General features: G+C 39.6%; 1 protein-coding gene across 2 annotated transcripts; it reads left to right on the top strand.

Annotated features, from left to right (window-relative positions):
• The first annotated feature begins 745 nt into the window (after positions 1 to 745).
• Positions 746 to 17,282, top strand: LOC109476551 (phosphatase and actin regulator 1-like). Of its 2 annotated transcripts, XM_019777547.1 has the most exons (13): positions 881 to 1,025; positions 2,186 to 2,253; positions 7,516 to 7,683; positions 8,049 to 8,123; positions 8,471 to 8,629; positions 8,930 to 9,069; positions 9,371 to 9,567; positions 9,778 to 10,034; positions 11,505 to 11,664; positions 11,908 to 11,963; positions 12,086 to 12,147; positions 12,521 to 12,658; positions 12,974 to 17,282. In XM_019777547.1, exons 2-13 carry the CDS (start codon positions 2,220 to 2,222, stop codon positions 13,064 to 13,066), a joined length of 1,539 nt encoding a protein of 512 aa, XP_019633106.1. In that variant the 5' UTR covers positions 881 to 1,025; positions 2,186 to 2,219; the 3' UTR covers positions 13,067 to 17,282. The 2 variants fall into 2 exon arrangements, with proteins under 2 accessions (XP_019633100.1, XP_019633106.1); XM_019777541.1 differs by lacking the exon at positions 2,186 to 2,253 and having other exon boundaries at positions 746 to 1,025.
• Positions 17,283 to 19,280: the final 1,998 nt, after the last annotated feature.

The following is a 19,280-nucleotide window of genomic DNA, read 5'->3' as shown; positions in this document are numbered from 1 at the left end:
ACAAACATAACTGAAAGCAATGAATTGAAATTACATGCTATGTAAATGAAAACAAACTTCGAAAATTCAAGAATAATCCATGACATTACATTGTGGTATCGTCCTGATCAAAATAATTTCTTAGTGATTGATTGGTACAGAAATCTCTGAGGCTTCTGCTACGGTACTAGTACGTTTAATATATGACAAGGACATGCCTTTCATTGTATTCATCTCTGTCTTATCTGTCTTAGCTACCTACATTCCAAGGCCATTAAAACCCGTCATGTATTTCTTGATTTTGAAAGATTTCGCCAGAAACTCTCCTGTAATTCCAGAATGATCTGCTGGAGGTCCAAAACCACACCACTTGCTCGTCGGACACGAACGACCGTCATACCCAGGACAAAAGATACAAAACAGGAAGTTTTACTTCAGTACCAAGGTCAGCCACAAGGAGGCGGCTATAACGCAAAATCACGATTTACATCCTTCCACGATTACAATATTACTCCCTCAGTAATGCCCCAGTAGGGATTGTTCGATGGTAACTAAGAAGAGGGAAACGCAGAGAGAGGGGGTGAGGAAGGTAGGGATAATACCTCAATTTCAAGGTGGTAACAAAGGTTGTGCCTTTTCTCCTGGTCGCCTGGGGGCGCTTTTTGGTAACCCGCCGCGCCCGTCACACATACCTAAACTCTGACAGTTCATGACGTCACGGCTGGCGGGTCTCATCAAAATACAGGGGTGGAAATGTAATATTATCTTTATATCGCCTTAATATCGAGAAAATAGGAAAGAATTATCTGCAATGGACAAAATTGGTATTAAGAATTATTGTATGACGATTAAGTTTTTTTTTCATGCGGTATACGTCATTTCAATATCATACGCACCCCCACATTTTGGTAACGTCGACCAGTTACTGTTAATGGCGACGGGGAATGAGTCCAGGGAGGAAGATCGGCGGGTGATTCGGCGTGAACGCAGCTCTAGCGACACTCCAGCCCTGCTTGACTCCAGGAATAAGGGAACAGGAGAATCAGGTAAGCCTTATGTCCCTTCAGAAAGCGACAAAAAGGACGTAATGCCGAGAAAACGACGCTAATGTGAAGACGTATCGCTGTATGTTACTAAGTCACAACATGGCGGAGTAGCCCCCGGAAGACGGGGATGAAAAATCGATCTTTAGCGCGTTCATCGAGATATATTTGTGTGCTAACGGCCTGTTAGCGTGTTGTACACAACCAAACTGACAAGGACGGCTCCTTAGGGGATTCTTGGGATGTTTTTTGGCTACAATGTGGCGACTTGGCGTCTGAATGTGACATAACCTCAGATCGCGCCCCTCCTCCTTCATTTTCGAATTTACCTGTCCAACTGCCGTCTCTGCCGTTTCGAGTTTTAAAAATCGCCCTCAAGTCCCGTACACACCCAACACGATGCAGACAACACATAAACATGTTTATTTGTAGTGATTCTTTTGATTTTTGCAGAGAATTTGGTTGTAAAAACACGAACATCCGTTTCAGACAACCTTGTGTTGCCCGTGTTGTGATATCTGCATCAGCAATTTCCTGCTGGTCAAAGGGCAGGCCAGCTACAGATGATATAACGTTACATGTGAACTTCCCGCCAAAATATTGCGCTTCATGTTTTTCTGTGACAATTGTTTTGAATTGGATAGAGTTTTATATTTGGAAGTCTACATTATCAATTTTTAATTCGTTTGCTGACAATGACATTTCAATTTTTGATCATAACTTACAAGTTACATAAGTGTATTTTTGTATTTACATATGCATACATGTGAAACATTTTTAGAAGGAGTGTATGTTACATGTGGTGATCATTGCAAATTGATCCTATAAACCTACATGAATTCAAAGGAATATTGTGGAGAGTAAGTCTGAAGAATGTTTGGCAAGAGTTTTCCTGAGCTCATGTGATTTACATACTGACATCACCTGACTTAAATTTGCTCTTTGGGTGTGACTTGTGCAAAGTATTAGTGTTTTTTTTTTAAATCTAACAGTGTGTGAAGGATAATGGCATCTTAAATCATAACCTGTTCAAATCATGCGTGGGTTTATGGCAGTCTTAAAATGAATTAACCAAGATATTGATTGAAGACTAACTCCACCCACTAAGGTGGTGATTGACAGGTGTTGGTCATTGTGTCTTCTCCATTCACATCATTCTGCAGATTTGAGCAGATTTGGGGAAACAAGGCCTGTGCTATGCTGAAGCGTAGATCACGTTCCCGCAAGCATGGTTAGTAAAACTTCGACCTAACCAACCCTCTAACTAACACTGGGTCACCCAGCTGGGACCTGTACACATACATCCTGTAGGGTCAGACTAAGGTCTTAGTCTAACCAAGAAGTCCACAGGAACAAAGTATAGTCCCCCTCCTCCATGTATCACCCCCCACCCCCCTCATGTATCAACAACAAACACCACAAAAATATTTCTAGGACCCAATTTACATGCGGGTATAGACCTGCCTGACAATTCTATATTTCTAAAACTGTGCATGCTCACGAGCATACGAAAACTGTATACTAGTATGTTGAATTTTTCCAAAATTTTTCCTGCATATGTAAATTTGCCTTTGAATTTTAAGAACTGATGTTCAGATCGTACGTTATCTCAAGGACTGTCAAATGATCTTGATGTATGTCAAAGCAGGCTGATCTACACAAAGGAAAAATTCAACATATGCAGTTTTCATACCCTCCGAGTGTGTACACAGTTTTCGTACTGTCAGGTTTTTGCCCGTGTGTAAATCTTTATATCTCTACAGATTCAATAGCGTAACATATTATACATATAGTCACTCATATACATATTTTTTTCCAGGATTTTCCCTATGGCAGGTGGTCTCAAATACAGGGCTTGAATTGAAATCCTGTTTTTATGGGGGTTACATAATGCAAAATTGCATGTTCGAAAAATCTACATGAAAAAATTAGATATAGCAAGTAGTAAATGCAAAAAAAAATCTCTAGTGGTGTAGTGTTACAATATATATAATTTCTACTCCCAAAATGGAAAAAAATTTCAAATAGCAAAAACAACAGCAACAGAAAGTCAAGAGGAGCATGTCTCTGCTTCAACTAGTTCAAGTAAAATTGGAGGATGTTTCCTGTATTACCAGCCTTCAGGCTACTCTACTAGTACATGATATTAATGTAAGAGATATAAGAAAATCTACAGCACCAAGTTCAACATCTGATAGAATTTAATTATTCATTGCACAATCTATACTTTACATTTCAATCTGTTTACTACTAGTATTCACTACAATACAAAACTAGGCTCCCACAATCTTATACCTTAACCACATAATGTTAACATCATGACTTATGAATTATAACTTTTGTTTTTATATAATATTGTATCACTATCAGTTAATTGTATTCTCCTCCCAAATAACAATTGCCCAGACAGAAAGCTGTTCTTAGCCTGGGTGCCATCCCCAGTAGTATATTCGCCAGCTCTATAACTGGGTCTGGACTTGAACACATATAAAACGATTGGTGAAGACGTCACGTAATGAGCTAGCCCGAGCAGCGGGGCTTCATTTGATTGGCTGAGCCTCAGAGGCGACGGCCAATGGCGCGCCTGTATTATTCAAGTGATGTTTGTTGTTTTGTAAACACCGATCTTCGTGCGAGTGTTCCTTTTCTCGGTGCGTTCTATTTTTGCGAGGTCAACATCAAGCTCCGAGAGCTGAGCGGCTTGTGCGCCAGCCATGTTGATGATCGATCGCGGAAAGTACACTGACTACGGCTATATCATGTGCGCTTTTGCGTTCGGCGTCGGACATGTTGATGATAATAAGATAGGAATAACGATCTATCTTAACGTAGCCGTTCGGACGTTCGAACGGACGCTAACGTCGCCGTTCGGCGTCCGAACGGCCCTTACCTAATATGTACACACCCAAAAAGGGCTTAGACGAATAGGACCAATCAGCGCGCTCGTTCAAAATCTGAACGAATATTTAGACTCCAGACGCTACATATGTGTTCAAGTCCAGACCCAGTTATAGAGCTGGCAAATATACTACTGGGGATGGCACCCAGGCTAAGCTGTTCTAGCATTCCCTCATTAATCATGTAAACAAGAACCTCATTTTTGTATGTTTGCCTTCACGTAACTTCCAATTTCTGTAAGTCCCGCCTTAAACTAAAGATAGAGTTAAAACTAATAATGGCAGTTCCATTTTTGGAGTGGACTGGGATAACTGATATAACTAATCATTCACTTTTGCTGAGAGATGATTTTGGAACACCAATTTTTGCATTTTTGCTTTGTTCCCTAGCAAATGTTGACCTTCCTATGCAAGTGCTAACTGATAACCTTTAGTGTTACTTCCTGTATCATATCAATGTTAACCTTTTGTGTTCACTTCCTGTTTCATCTGTTAACATTGTGTTACCTTCCTGTTTCATAAATGCTGTTCATAGTTGTTATGTCCTTTTGACGTGTAGTTTTTTCATCGTAGTTTGTCTTGATTTTCTTTTCCTCGCCTGTCACCTTTGACCCACAGGAGATACCTGTAATAGGGGATGACCTCATCTATCAGTTGCTTGTGATCCTGCCTCCTTCCTCTGTCTGGACATGTTACTGCTGATCTCACCAACCTCAGTTGCAGTAGAAATGTGGTGTGCACTGTTAAGTCAAAGTTGATTCTAAGTGAAACCTATCCATAAATAGATCACACATTCACAGATAGATGTACATCCTATAAATAGTGTAACCTGGCCATATATACATGTGCTAATGTATATATGCACAAAATTCCTTTTTTTGGGGGAAAACATATACTCCCTATACATTATACCACCATCCAATCCACCAGCAAAATACCAAAAGCGCACTAAAATGCCCCGAAAATAGAGTTTTAAAAGTTCTTTAGCAAATTATGATTTTTATTATTATTATTGTTAATTTTAAGTCACTCAGTGCACAGTGCCTAACTGTGGCATAATCCCTTAACCTGTCATCTCTACTTTTTACCTATTCCCACCTGTGAACTCCTCTGACCTGTGACCTCTGACAGTGCTTCCCTACCCTGACCCTTGACCTGCCCATGCCTGCCACTGCGTCCTGTCTCCACCATGGCCAGGCTGGTTTTTCTTCGCAGAAGAGGTGTCTACCATGTCAGTACCTATCACCAGCAGGGTACTGTTCACACTTTTCTTTATCTTTTAATTTTTATCTCCCTCTTGCTTTGTTGCTTTATTCGTTCATTTGTCAATGCCTGTCTGGGTGCCATCAGATTTGTAATGGGCACCTTGCACTTGCTGCCCCCCCAAAAAATTTAGTTCAGGGAGCCCCATTGCAAATCTGATCGATGGCACCCAGGTTATGTTTACATGTCTTTGTTTTGAACTTTAGTAGAATTACAGAAAAGCCCTCAAGCTTGTGTGTGTGTGCATTGTGTACAAAACAAAGTGTCTTGCAGTTTCACCTGTTTTACATTTGTACCTATCGTTTGAGTGTAAATTACATGTGATTCCACACACACCTTCCCTGGCCCCACAACACACCCTTGCAGCATGCCCATTCCCGGGGCATGATGGGATACCCTCACATCAGGACGTCTGTCAAATCTTCTTAGGTTTGATCACTTCTTGATAAAGCTGGCATGGTACATGTACATGGTGGTACAGTCATGGTAGAGCAGTTAATCATTCCTGGTGGTCTTTGCCATGACTAATTTCTGATTTCTAAAATGTGCCTTGCCATAGTGTAGAATACTGAATAAGACTTTCGTAGTATATTAGTCAGCTCAATGTACATCATGATGTGTTTGTAGTGTATTGGTTTAGATATCTCATAGGCTTTTTGGCCTGGGTTCAAAACCCGAGTTTCTGAACTTTCTTTTTTTCTCTAATCATGAAACTGTTGTACATTTGTAATAAAAATGTTTCTTATATAGGTTTTTTGCATCTCATAAACAGTCCTTGCATTTTTGCCATTGTTTGAAATGGTCGATGCCATGTCACTGACCGGTGGATGCCATATCGGAATGTATCATAACTTTTTTTGAGGGGCAAACTGACAGAGGACGTGTGTTGCAAATGGTGAAATGCGGGAACATCCAAAAATGCTGTGAGGTTTCTGTAGTTTGTCGCATTCTGCAGGATTGCATGAAAGTTGAGCAGTTCTTATGGGTCACAGCAGCCATCAATATTGAGTACAACTACAGTTCTTTTGAAATTCGCTAATGGTAGCAAGAGTGAATGAATGAATGGTTTATTCAGACTGAGTAACTCTCTCACAGCCTATTGGCTGAATTGCAGGTTCCATTACACATATTTAAAAGTACATGTAACATTCACTTATTATAAAGCAAATCATTTACCTATATAAAAGCAATTCTATCACTGCTTAAAATTTCTGTTACAGATGTATCTGTTACAGATGATTAAAAAATGATTAATATAATTGATATATAATGAACATAAGTATATTTCACAAACAATACGACTTACAGGGCCTAACTCTTTCATCACATAAGTCACAAAAAATGTTTTTCTTTGTTCAAATGTTCTCTGAAGGTTTGTGTCGAATACAATTAAGTTAAAGGCCAAATTAACCAGTGAGAACACATCGAGAATATACTGCACATTACTACTACATGTATGTATTACTACAGTATGTACTATAGGGCCGTTACATGCACCCGGCATAGTAAAAAATTAAGTGCACGTTTTAGGCGCGCAACAGTGCAGTAGACTATGCACCAAGTATTTTAAGCATGGTGATCTCTTCTTCTAAATTACTAATGTTGCATTGTAGCTAAAAACACTTCATGGACATGTAAACTTTAAGTTTAAGTTGTATTCTTGTGACCAGTCATCAGGGATGGTCAGGACAACAAGCCATCTGTGGCATTTCAACTGGACTTCAGCTCTTTTTTTCATAGTTGATTGCTGCCTCCAGTATATGGATACATTGAAACACAGGCCTCAGTCACTCGCATGAATAATCAGGGATCACGAATTGCTGAGAGAATGGATAATAATGTTTTTTCATTAAAGTCAAAATTAAGGCTGTGTACCTATACTAGGCTATAGTAGTACCCGTGCCTGTACCTGTACATGTAGAAATATTTACATGTAGGTACATGTACAGGTAGGTAAATACTTGGTCAAGACCTGAACGTCGGGTGTGCTTATATCTGTACTAGTACATGTACCTGAACAAAATGAAACAAAAGTGGACACCATTTCTCTATACTAGCAATAGGTAAATTGCATCTCAAAGATGTCAATTTTGACAATTCAGTACTTGAATTTGTAAACCCTCGTATAATTATAATTTACCATTAAAAATAATTATACAGTCGGTTACATGTACATTCTTAACTCACAGATGATTGGCGGGACTTGTTAACTATACCTTAACTCGAATACCTGTACCAGTACCTGCATCTAAAATCTGTTTAGGTACACAGCTCTCGCCATAATGCATCCTTTCCTGCACCTATACTAACATTTGTCCCTCTGTCCTCTGTAGGCACCATATCAGAAACAGATGCAATGAAGTCTGGCTCGAGCCTTGTGCCGGGCTCGCGGACACCTCCCGTGGAGAGGAAGAGCAGGTTCGCCACGCTGGGACGCATCTTCAAACCATGGAAATGGCGACGGAAGAAGAAGAGCGAAAAGTTCAAGCAAACATCAATAGGTAAGCTTGATGTTCTTTATCAATCAATATATTCCAAAGTTCTGTCTAAGCTCATAATCTTTTTGCCTCAGTGAAATCACTGAAAATGAAGGTGTTCATCATTGTCATGTTGAAGGTAATTTATTTCGGATGTGTCTGCTTGTGTGTCTTGTGTTTTCAGATATTTATGGTCAGTATAACTTAAGAAGTTCTTGATGGATTGTGATGATATTTGGTATGTGCATAGTCTTGGGAATGTCAATGTATACTCACAGCAGCTTTCCTTGGTACTGCAGCAGAACCTTCAATCTTTATAATGAAAAATGAATGTGATTTGGGGCTGTTCATGTCTGCTAGTGTTAAATAAAGCTTTTGTTTTTCTGTAGTTCTGGAGAGAAAGATTTCCATGCGTTCCACACGAGAGGATCTAGTGAAGAGAGGAGTGCTGAAGGATACAGAAGGTATGCTTAGTGTCCTAAAATTTGTATAAATTTTTCATTTAATGCTTTAGTCCCAATATATGTAATGGTACTCCTTCTTTTACATTAAAGGGAAGTTGTCCAGGCATAATTTGGCTGTGAATTTTGGAAGAAGTTCTACTTTCTTGTATCAATTTGGCTGGCAGTAAACTTCAAATTATTCAAATAGATTAATTATGCTACTATATGGTGGCAAAAGGATGAAAAAGAGAATGAATGAGAGCCATATTGGAGATAAAGAAAGGGCACAAATCTGTAGCTCTCCATCTACAGCTTCGTACCCTCCTCCCCCTTTTAAGATTCCATTTTACTTTGTCCTCCCTGAACAGAAGACGGTGCAGTACCACAAGCAACTCAGGAAGCTGGAGCACCAGAGGCTGCTGGGAACACCCCCCTGTCCACAGTGGAAGAGACTCCTGAGGCAGCAGGAGGGGATGCTGGGTCCCCCCACGTTGCTAATGGTGCAGTCGCAAACTGTGAAGAAACCTGTAAGTGTTTTTAAGAAACCTGTAAGTGTTTGAATTTACTGTATTTATAAACCTGTAATGAATACAGCTGATGACACATATGGCACTCGAAGAAGTTTCCTTCTTCATTTGTGCAAAGAGCGATCAAAGGCTATGTATTTGTCATGGTTGAACTGGAAAATGAATTTTATTTGTTAGTGATATATAATTCAGCCTCTGCTTAGTCAATATCAGACATGTAGTTATGTTTGCTGTTACACTGTAGATGGACAGACATTACATATCAACTTCACACTAACATGTGTTATTCCCCCTCCCCAGCTGCCCCATCTCTGCCTGCTGCCCTCCCCACCCCAGAGGCAGGAGACAGCCCTGCCCCACCCACAGCAATAGTCCAGCACAAGCGCTCCCCACCTGTACCACCAAAAAGAGTCGGCTTCAGCCTACCCAAACCTCCTGCGGTAAGTACATAGCATAGTTCTCTAAATAAGTAAATGTAATCAGCATGTCAGCAGAACTTACTGTGCCTGTGCAAAACCTGTGTTGTATTATGGAAAGCACTTTGGCACAACTAATTCTTTTGAAGGTTGTATTTGCGTATTTCAGGGTTACATCCCGTCTATAGTTTTTAAATGTCATGTCGGAGATTATATCATCTGCAGCAAGCAAAATTCTGACCAATCATCCAACAAAGTCCATGAAACAAAACAGTTTAACTTAGCCTCTATTCAATAGTCATGTGTCCCATGTTTCTCTTTGCAGGAGAGCCCAGCCAAAAAGGAAGGAATGGAAGAAGATGCTAAGGATGAAGACCAGGTGGTACCAGAGGTGCAGGTAAAGACAGCTGATCAACCCACCAAGGAGATGGAGGGAAGAAAGGAACAAGAAGAGGAGGAGGAAGAAACAACTGCACCACCTGCCAAACCACCAATAAAGGAGAGGGTTCGCTCAGTGCCCAGGTAAGAGCAAGAGCCTTCTTCTACCAGGGCTGGAAATACCACCTTACTGTGCCCCCTAACTGTTAGTCTGTAAACTGCAGCTTGTAAATAGAAGTCTGACAGCATACTTCAGCTACAGCACAAATGTATGCATCGCTAGCTTGCCAAAAAGAATGTGTATTGAGGCATTGACCAGTGTTCTATATTGATGCCTTGTTATTGTCCTTCCAGTGCTGAAGTGTCTGCCCTAATACAGACCCTGGAGGACCAGCTGAAAAATGTGGCTGTGTCATTGGGTCCTGACAAGGACAGAAGAGACACTGCTGGGCAGCCCCCTCTCATCAAGGTGAAAACTCCCTCCTTAGCAGAACCCGACAGTGACGCTGAGGAGGATGACAAAGAAAATAAGCCCATAAGTCGCAAGGGTCTGCGGGCACGGTTTTCAGATGAAGACGAAAGCAGTGAGGAGGAGGGGTCACCGCGATTTGGTAAGCACTTGTTAGTACTAGTAGGGTGAAGCGATTGAGATTTAGTATATTGTGTGGTGTTCCATCTTTGCTGACTTTGTACCAGTGTTCTAGCCAGATCATCGCAATCTTGACCTTCTGAAATGCTGTTTCCTTCTCTTTTAAGGGGCACCTTCTGCTAAGTTTAATGTTTTCTCTTTCCATATATTTACGCACCGATTTTTGTCCATCAGGGAAAAATTTTTTTGTCTGTCATGAGTGGCAAAATTCCATCAAATGACAGAAAGACAGATACTGGCTTGAACACTGCATTGTACAAACTTGCCCAAACTTTCCAAATGTCATCTGACTGACTGATGTTACCCCTTGTAAACATTAGTTTAAACACCTTGCCCATTCAACCAGTACCAAAAACCTGTTTCTTTTTGTGTCCCTTGCCCTTGTGGTGGTATCATGTGTTTTGTGTTTGCTTACATGCTGAAGAAGGTCCAATTGCTCACAAAATATCCTTAAATTTGTCTCAGCTTGCACAAATCCATAGTCCCTACATCATGTATATTTCTGTACATGGAAAGCCTGTGCATTCTGTAGTCATTTGACACCCCTTTCATATCCTACTCACAAGTCACCGTCATTTTTATTCTGAGCATTTCTTATTCATTGTGTTTCAGTCTTTTGTGAACTTGAACTTGGTTGGATCTAATTTCAACTTTCTTCTGCATTCGTACTTACTATGTTTCCTTACTTTATAACCCACTTGTTTTTCCATCTCTCACCACCTTTTCCCGTCACGTTTTACCCATCATCCTTTTGTCCTGTGGGTTGTACCATGTTGTGGGGGTGTGCAGTGTTGTACTTGCTGCCTGTACTCCCCCCCTTCCTGGTGTGGCTGTCCTACACCCTTCCCATGCTCCTCTTCTCACTGCTGCACTGCCTGGCCCATGTGCTGTCCATCTGGCGGCTCTGGCACTGTAAGTCAGCAAACCAGTCAAATCATACCAGGTCACCTTGTGTAACCTCAACATGTCAAGATTGAGCAAAACCGGGTGACATTCCAGGTTCCATGTTGTTCTGAACCTCATACAATTTACTTGTTGTTACCTGGTGCTGTACACAAATAATACACATCGGATTCATTCTTTTGAACCATTATATGGTTTTCCTACTGACCCCAGATACACATGTAAGTACAATGTGAATGGCATATTTTGCTACTGTATGGCTTTCATGTTGACTATCCACAACAAGCACTGCTGCTGTATTGGCTTCAATGTTGCCTCTTTCTAAAAGTTGTAAAAATGCTTGGAAAATTTGAAATATCGCAGGACACTAAGCAATAGCTAAATTGATAAGCGATTTACCTTCAATCTATGCAGGATGCTGTCATAGGTGCATCATACATTGTACATCATTTGTGATCAAGGCTTCAAAGAGTCATTATTAGGGAGAAGCATGTTGGTAAGTGTAGTTTTCCTGCCATTGCCCCTGTAGGGTCAGGTCTGGCAGCCAAGGTGGCGAGGAAAGACAGCCTGGCCCTGAAGCTGAGCCAACGTCCCACCCGCAGGGAGCTGATCGAGAAGAACATCATCCCCAGTCACACCGACAAGGAGAGGCAGGAGAACAGGGAGGTCGTCGGAACTAAGCTCAACAGGTAGGGCAGACAAATATTCTAGTTAGGAGGTAAAAGATTTTATATAGACAACTTTTAAAAAACTTCTGTGTGCAGTTACAGCATTTCAAATCTTCTTAAGAATATGTCTGTAACAGTTCCAAGTTGTCTTCACCTAGCCTGAACTACTCACTGCACCATGAAGTCCAACTTTGCTTTTTATTAATCTGACTGTGTTATGAGGTTGACCATGGACTTACTGTAAGTCTTGTTCTGTTCTTGCAGACGGCTGAGCCTCAGACCAACAGCTGAGGAGCTGCAGCAGAGGGGAATACTGAAAGGTTGATTTTTCTTATTACTAATTCATAGCATCCCAAAACCTGATTTGTATCAGTCAGCTTATAGGTTGTCTCCATTGGTTCCTTTTATTTGAATTTAATATCTTCTTTCATCTGACCCACAGTAAAGAATGAAGAGGAAGCTCGTCAGGAAATGCAGGAGAAGAAGAGAACACTAACCAGGAAGGTATGAAACACAGTTCTGCAAACTTTGCAGTGAAGTCAGAATTCATGCTAGTATTTTACTTAATGACTCTTGTATCGTAGCATTTCCATTCTTCGTTTGAATCATTAAAAACAATTTGTACCTGGCCAGGCAAATATCTAGCTCATGGAAGCACATTTGCACAAATGTAGTCTAGCTCTGCATGTCAAACTTGTGCATGTCTGTCAATTAAAATACCTTTAAACTGTCCTAGATATGTAAGGTAACCAATTGTCAACCAGATCAGTATTCCTTGTAGTTCTTTACCAGAGGAACAATCAGGAATCTTCACACAGAAGTCGTCTATTCGGCCAGAAAGAAGACTTTTAATTGTTTGTTGTTGCTTTTTTTTAAGTTGAGCTTCCGGCCCACAGTTGAGGAGCTCCGCCAAAGGGCGATCCTGACATTTAATGACTATGTGGAGGTGGCTGAGGCCCAAGACTATGACAGAAGAGCAGACAAACCCTGGACTAGACTAACTCCAAAAGACAAGGTAGGTTCACAAGCCAGAGGAGGTGTTCGTATTGGTAATGTCTTTTAATTACATAAGATTTAGTCTGATTTTATAGTAAGTAAGCTTTCAAAGAGGACAGTCATTATGTTTACCTTTGCAGAAGGAAAACATATTGTTTTTCTCATTTTCTACTCCAAGCAAAAAAGATCCGTGACCAGATGGCTATCACCATGGTAACTGGTTCTGGACATCCAGATGATGTAGCAAGTTGGAGGGGATGATCATATGAAGGCAAATGTTACTTTTCTAGTTTAATTTCAGATTGATATTGATGTTTTGTCATTTTTATTTCAGGCTGATATTAGGAAAGAGCTCAATGACTTCAAAAGCTCAGAGATGGAGGTACATGAAGAGAGCAGGCACCTGACCCGCTTCCATAGACCATGACTTCTGACCTCTGACAACTTTACGCACACCTGCAGTCCAGTTTGCTGACAGATACAAATGTAGGATAATGGAAATGTTTGGTATGTGCTAACACATGACAGTTCCATGGTAGGTAAACTTGTAATGTTATGGTCTTGGGTCAAGAATATTTACAATGTTTATACTTGCATCCACACACTTTTATCTTGTGCACATTCAAGTAAAGATGAAGAAAGTACATGTTATCATAAGAGTCTTAACAGCTGAACAGGGAAGAGCAAGTAATGCCTCTAAACTCCAAAGGTACTTCAGGATCTTTTTTTTTTTTTTACCAGTGAATACATTTACAAACATTGATGCTCTATGTACTTGACAATGTATTTGTTGGCCTGGTACATGTACATTGTAAATAGTCCAGATATGCTTCCAAATGTGGTATAGAATCATTATGACAATAACATTTTCTGTAATATCTTGGATGTCACTACATGTACAGCTGACTACACTAGCACAAGGACAAATTAGGCTAATTTCTGCCATTCTGCACAAATGTGACCAGCCCTCATTCCTTAAAATGTAAGTGTACAACAATCTTCCAGGGAAATTTCTGTCAAGTACAAGCTGTGCAGTAATATAATGTTTATGACCATAAAATAGCATCATTCTATCAACTAAAATTGGCCAGGTCTTTCAACCTCAAGTACTGGTCCTACATGCATGATTGTGCATTTTATTGCAATCCAGAAAAATCATACTGGCTTACTGTGGTATTTTAAAGCTTTTTCCAAACTTGTTATAATTCTTAGAAGTAGTACAGATGGACAAGCTGGGGGAAAAATCTGACTTGTATCAGTATGATACAAGCACAAACATGGGTAATGCTAAACTTGGTTCCTCTAGGCCAGGCTATATAATACAATACCAAGTACTGTACAAAGCTTGAAAGTTTATCTGTCTTGGTAGAAGTCATTATGAAACAAGTTTGAACTGTGATTTCCAACATAAGAAATCTCAACACAATGTCCTCAAGAAATCTCCACACTTCCCACAACAAATATGGGGGTACCACAAACTTTCTGCAACTCACGATTCACTGCTCACCAAGCCATGTCATCTGCATGACATGGCATCACAGAAGCAGGGGATTGCTCATTCCTTGACAGAAAAAGGAGTTGAACAGTTGAAAAGTTGGGTAAGTCGAATTTCTTGCATTAGAAATTACAGTTAAAACTTGTTTCATAAGCACTGTACATGTTTACTGTCTAAAACACACAGTTACTCTTGACAACACCAATGGCAGATACATTTACATGAACACTTTGTGTAACAAAATAGTGGCTTCCTAGAATTACAGGCAGTTTCTTACACCTACTCACAGACTCAAGAACAAACTGTAACAAAAGGTGAATAGTATATTTGGATTGTGGTAGTTGGAGGGTGATAGTTCATATATTGCTTCTAGTGACAAACATAACATTGATCTGTATTGCAATATCGAATATCATCCCACTGTTTCAATCAGACTGATGCAGGGAAATGCACTGCTACATGTACATGCATTATGCATGTGGTCACTCGAATTTTGCTGCAGATTTTATTCCCTGTCACTGATGTAAACATTTTATATCTTATTATATGCACATGTATGTTTGAAATTTCATTTGTTTTATTCATACATGTACATGTGTACAATGGAAGTTGAAATTTATGGTATTCAAATCTGCCAATCTGCTTGTGACCTTATGCAGATTTGCAGGGCTGGAAATATCTCTGTTTGGTTTGTACTGAAGCCTACCCTTCAAAAAGTATCATGTACACCCAAGATGCAGGACCAGTCATGTGGCAACAATTACACATTTCTGGTCAGAAATGAAATGTTGAAGACAATTTATAGACTTATAGAAGTTGTAATCAGTAGTAAATGAATAATTGCTCAAATCACAGTTGTGTGAGACAGCTTTTTAAGAAAACTGTTAGAGTTAATTATGTATTAAAAATAATGGGCTCCAGGGAAGTTTGAAAGTAGCCTTCCCTTCCCCGTTTTTTTACCATGATAAACACAAATCTCCATGATAAACCTTCCCCTTGTCCACCCCATTTATGAATGAGTTGAGAGATGTTCAGACTCTGGGTATGTAAATACTGCTGCAGACCTTGTGGTGTGACAGAGAGTTAATGATTATTCAGCCCAAGCTGAAGTTATCTGTTATGCTTTAGATATTGCTGTGTTGCTCTGATCTAACCTTCCCTATCATGAATAAGAAGCAGAGGCAGAACGTACTGCACCTGCGCAAAACTTTTATTGTGAATAGCACTTGTGCAGAACATCTCTTTCAATGTCGTATTTAAGGACGACATCCCGCCTATAGTTGTGTTGGAAAAGATATCGTTTGCAACGGGCAGAACTCTTGATGCAATGCTGACCAAACATGCAACAAAATCCCTTTGGTTTTGCACAGGTGCAGTACGTTCTGCTGATGTGCTTCAATTCCAAATACAAGTACAGAAGTTACTGTGAAAGAAAAGTCAGGATTGCTGTTGTGAGTTTTATATGTGTAACAGGTTCTTGTGTATTTACGTTGTGTCTTCTGATGTTTCAAGTCATGAGTAACTTTTCTGTATAGTACATTACACATACACATACAGGTATACATTGTAAGCTCCCAGCATGTTCTAAGTCAGTACAGAGGCAAATTTTACAAAGCAATGGAAGACAGTGGAGGTTGGCAACTTGTTTCTAACATGTATTGAAAGGGAGAATCAGCAGATTGTAACTTGTAAGTTTAGGTTTGCATGAAGAAAGACAGGGCAATCATGTTCAATGACTGAAACATTAGTTAAAACAATGGAAGTATAACCAATCAGTGTGAAGGGAATCAAGTAATGTACGAGTGGGGATATATATCACATTATAGCAAACATGAATAATTATGTAATCTTTGACCCCACATCTGTGGTGTAAATAGTGAAAGCAAATATTATAAATGTATGGTAATACTATCATGATTTTTGATATGACACCTAAGTAACCAACTTTGTACAGGAATTGTCATTTATCCAAGGTGTGTATAAAATGCTGTATACCTAACATTGACATTAACATAAATTTCACCCCACCTAGGCCGGTCAAGTCAGGGCATCATTTTAACATTGTAGTTGATTTTGTACTAGGACTTGTTAAAGTGTTATACATGTACTTCCATGTAACTGTTTTGTAATATGGCTGCACTGTTGCTTTCATGTATACCAGTTTTACATAGGCAGAATGTTGATGAACAGGGTAATCCAGAAAAAACTAAACACAACTTTGAAGTTGTTTATAACTACACACAACTACATGTATGATTTTCCAATAAGTAGAACTAACTAATATGTGTTCTATTGATATAACTAGTAGCATACCTCCAGTTATTTATCGCATCACCCATACGTGTATGTCCAAACTCATTTGGTCAAACTTTGTGTTCAGATCAATGACTCCAACACCAGAAATTTGAACACATAAAAATGGGCAGTACATGGGCATAATCCATGATACATAGTTGGAGGTATGTCACTTGGGTATCAATAGAAACCATATTATGTCTACTTTTTGGAAAATGTACTATATATATATATAGTGATGCACTTCACAAATTTGTAATGATACCCTACATGTAAGTGTTTTCTTGGTCACCCTGTATAGTAGCTGTGAGATGGGAAATGTTATCATTACTTCATTCATACCAGCAAGTATCATGCATGAAGCTGACTGGGTGATGCACTGACAAACACGGCTACCTGCAATATTTCAACCTGAAAAAACATCTATATCAAACCATAGCTACATTATAAATCAATTTTATAACACAAGCATCACATTGTTTGATACCTGAAACACCAATTTTGTAACTTTTCCACGATTTGAGATACAAAGCTTCTACTTGAGACCTTGCAAATCTGGATTTTGACAGTTAAATGAAATGTGATCCTGTTAGCTTACATGTAGGATAGTTTGATGAAATTTCTCTGCCCAGTTGTGCTATGTTTGATTGACAAGGGACTGGTTGTGAAAGGTTAGTAGGAGTGCCTTATACTTATAGGTGATCGACAAGGAGTTTGCTCCTGAAGAAAGAAGATGGTGCTTGGTAGTTTGAAAGTTTTTGTTTGCCAGATGTTTTTAACTGTTCTATCTGAATGCTTCTGTACATTATATTATCATGATGAAAGTAGCGATTAAAAAGTTAACTAATGTGTACACAGTTTGAGGTTTATTATTGTGCGTGATGTGGTATAAACAGCACACGAATGTATGTCATTATATGTACACTTTAGGTGGCTGCAGTACATCAAATTCCGCTAGGCCGCGCTTTGTCTTCCTGGCCCATCCGCCAATTGGTAAATACATCTCGGTAAAATATATCTCCAACAGAATCCAATATGATCTTCGGTGGAGACAAGAGACAAGGCAGAAGTTTTTATAGAGATTTCTCTGCAGCAAATTGAAAGAAGGAGGTTAACAAATGTTGTTTCGTAGATTTTTCATACCGCCTTGTGCAAAACTAGGGTTTGCACTGTCTTTGATCCCAAAACCGTAAATCCGAATATTTTGACAGTACCATCACCCGTTTTTAGAGGACTAGAAATGTTTGTGAAGTGGTGAACTGTTTGTGCATGCTGATGATTGGGTGGCTATTCATTTCTGAACTAAACATCATTTGAGTAAAATGTCTAATCTAATCTTTTATGGGTGAAATACGTAATATAGAGGTAGAAAATGTGTCTATAGCTAGCTAGAAGAGCCGAAAATGTCTAAAGCAATCACACCTATACCCCGGCAATCTCTTTCTCATGTCTCGACAAGAACACTTCCATGACACATACCTCATACACAAGTTACTGTGTATAAGACGAAGAGAATAATTGTCAAAGTTTGTCATAAAACACAGAAAATCGTTAGCTTTCTCATCGGAAATTCTCGTTACATTATCACCCTAGCCTAACACACTTGCATGGTTGCCAACTCATACATAACCTGTGCTTAGTGCTTGTAACGGAGTTCTCCATATATCCATTTCAGATGAATAGTTACAATTTTCTCTATTACAAATCCAATACTTTTAGGTCATTAATATTTCACGACCGCGCCAACAGTGAAAGCCTATCCTGATTATATCCATGAATTACTTCTGAGCTTTTGAACCCAATTTGTCAGCATATGACAGCGGTGGAATTGTTTCCAATTTGCGGTAAAAAAAAAGCTTGCGCCATTTGGTCAATTACATTACATGATATTAGTAGGATTGCGACTTAGCAGGAACACCACACTTATTCACTTCGCCCAGAAGGTTGTGTTTTCTGGACCATGTTTGTCTGCGTGTGTGCTTATGAACAGCATAACTCGAAAAGTCGTCGGTGGCTCTTATCATGATGATATTTTGGAGGTTGTGACCAAAACTAAAAATGTTTAGATTTTGGCCTCTTGGCAGCTTTCCGCGGTACTGCAGTGCTTTGGACATCTCTTGTCTCGCTGTCATAGGCTCATTCTCTGCTTTCCAAGCGGAGGTTTGAGACGTCTTTTTATGCATTTTTGCCCGGATTTCTATTTTCTCAGCTTTTATTACCTTCGCCAAGAAGGTTATGTTTTCAGTAGCGTTTGTGTGTGTGTGTGTGTGTTTGTGTGTGTGTGGTTTAGCAAGATAACTCGAGAAGCAGTGGATGGATTGAAATGAAACTTGGTAGGTGGGTAGGTCTTCATGAGACCTAGAAATGATTAGATTTTGGGCCCCCTGGCGGCTTTCTTAGTTACTGCAGTTGAACTTCCGGTTTTGATATCTCTCGATCTGGACATGCTAGGGTCACGAATTTTGGTTGGTAGATAGCTCTTGGGGTAGGGAAGAAGTGACACGAGTTTGGGTCCCCTAGCGCCTTGTTCTGGAACTGCAGGAGCATTTGTTGAAAAAAAATTGAAGGACGATAACTCAAGAACCGGTTGACGTATTGTCGTGATTTTTGGTATGTAGGTAGTTGAAGTGATGCTTGACATAATCAGATGGCAATTATGCAAATCAGGAGCTAATTTGCATAATTAATGAGGAAATTCTATAAATCTGCTTTGTTCGATAATAGAACTATGAAACACTTGTGACATCTACTTGAGAACGAGAAAAACATCTGAGGATAAAGATTATGTAAATGAGGACCTAATTTGCATAATTAATGACAAATTCTTATAATTCCATAGTTGTAACTGCTG

This window comes from Branchiostoma belcheri, unplaced genomic scaffold (assembly GCF_001625305.1).
Source record: "Branchiostoma belcheri isolate BF01 breed outbred unplaced genomic scaffold, Haploidv18h27 scaffold104, whole genome shotgun sequence".
In the NCBI taxonomy this organism is placed as follows: Eukaryota; Metazoa; Chordata; class Leptocardii; order Amphioxiformes; family Branchiostomatidae; genus Branchiostoma; species Branchiostoma belcheri.
The sequence above is the reverse complement of the archived record's forward strand: the minus strand, read 5'-3'. Positions and strand labels throughout refer to the sequence as shown.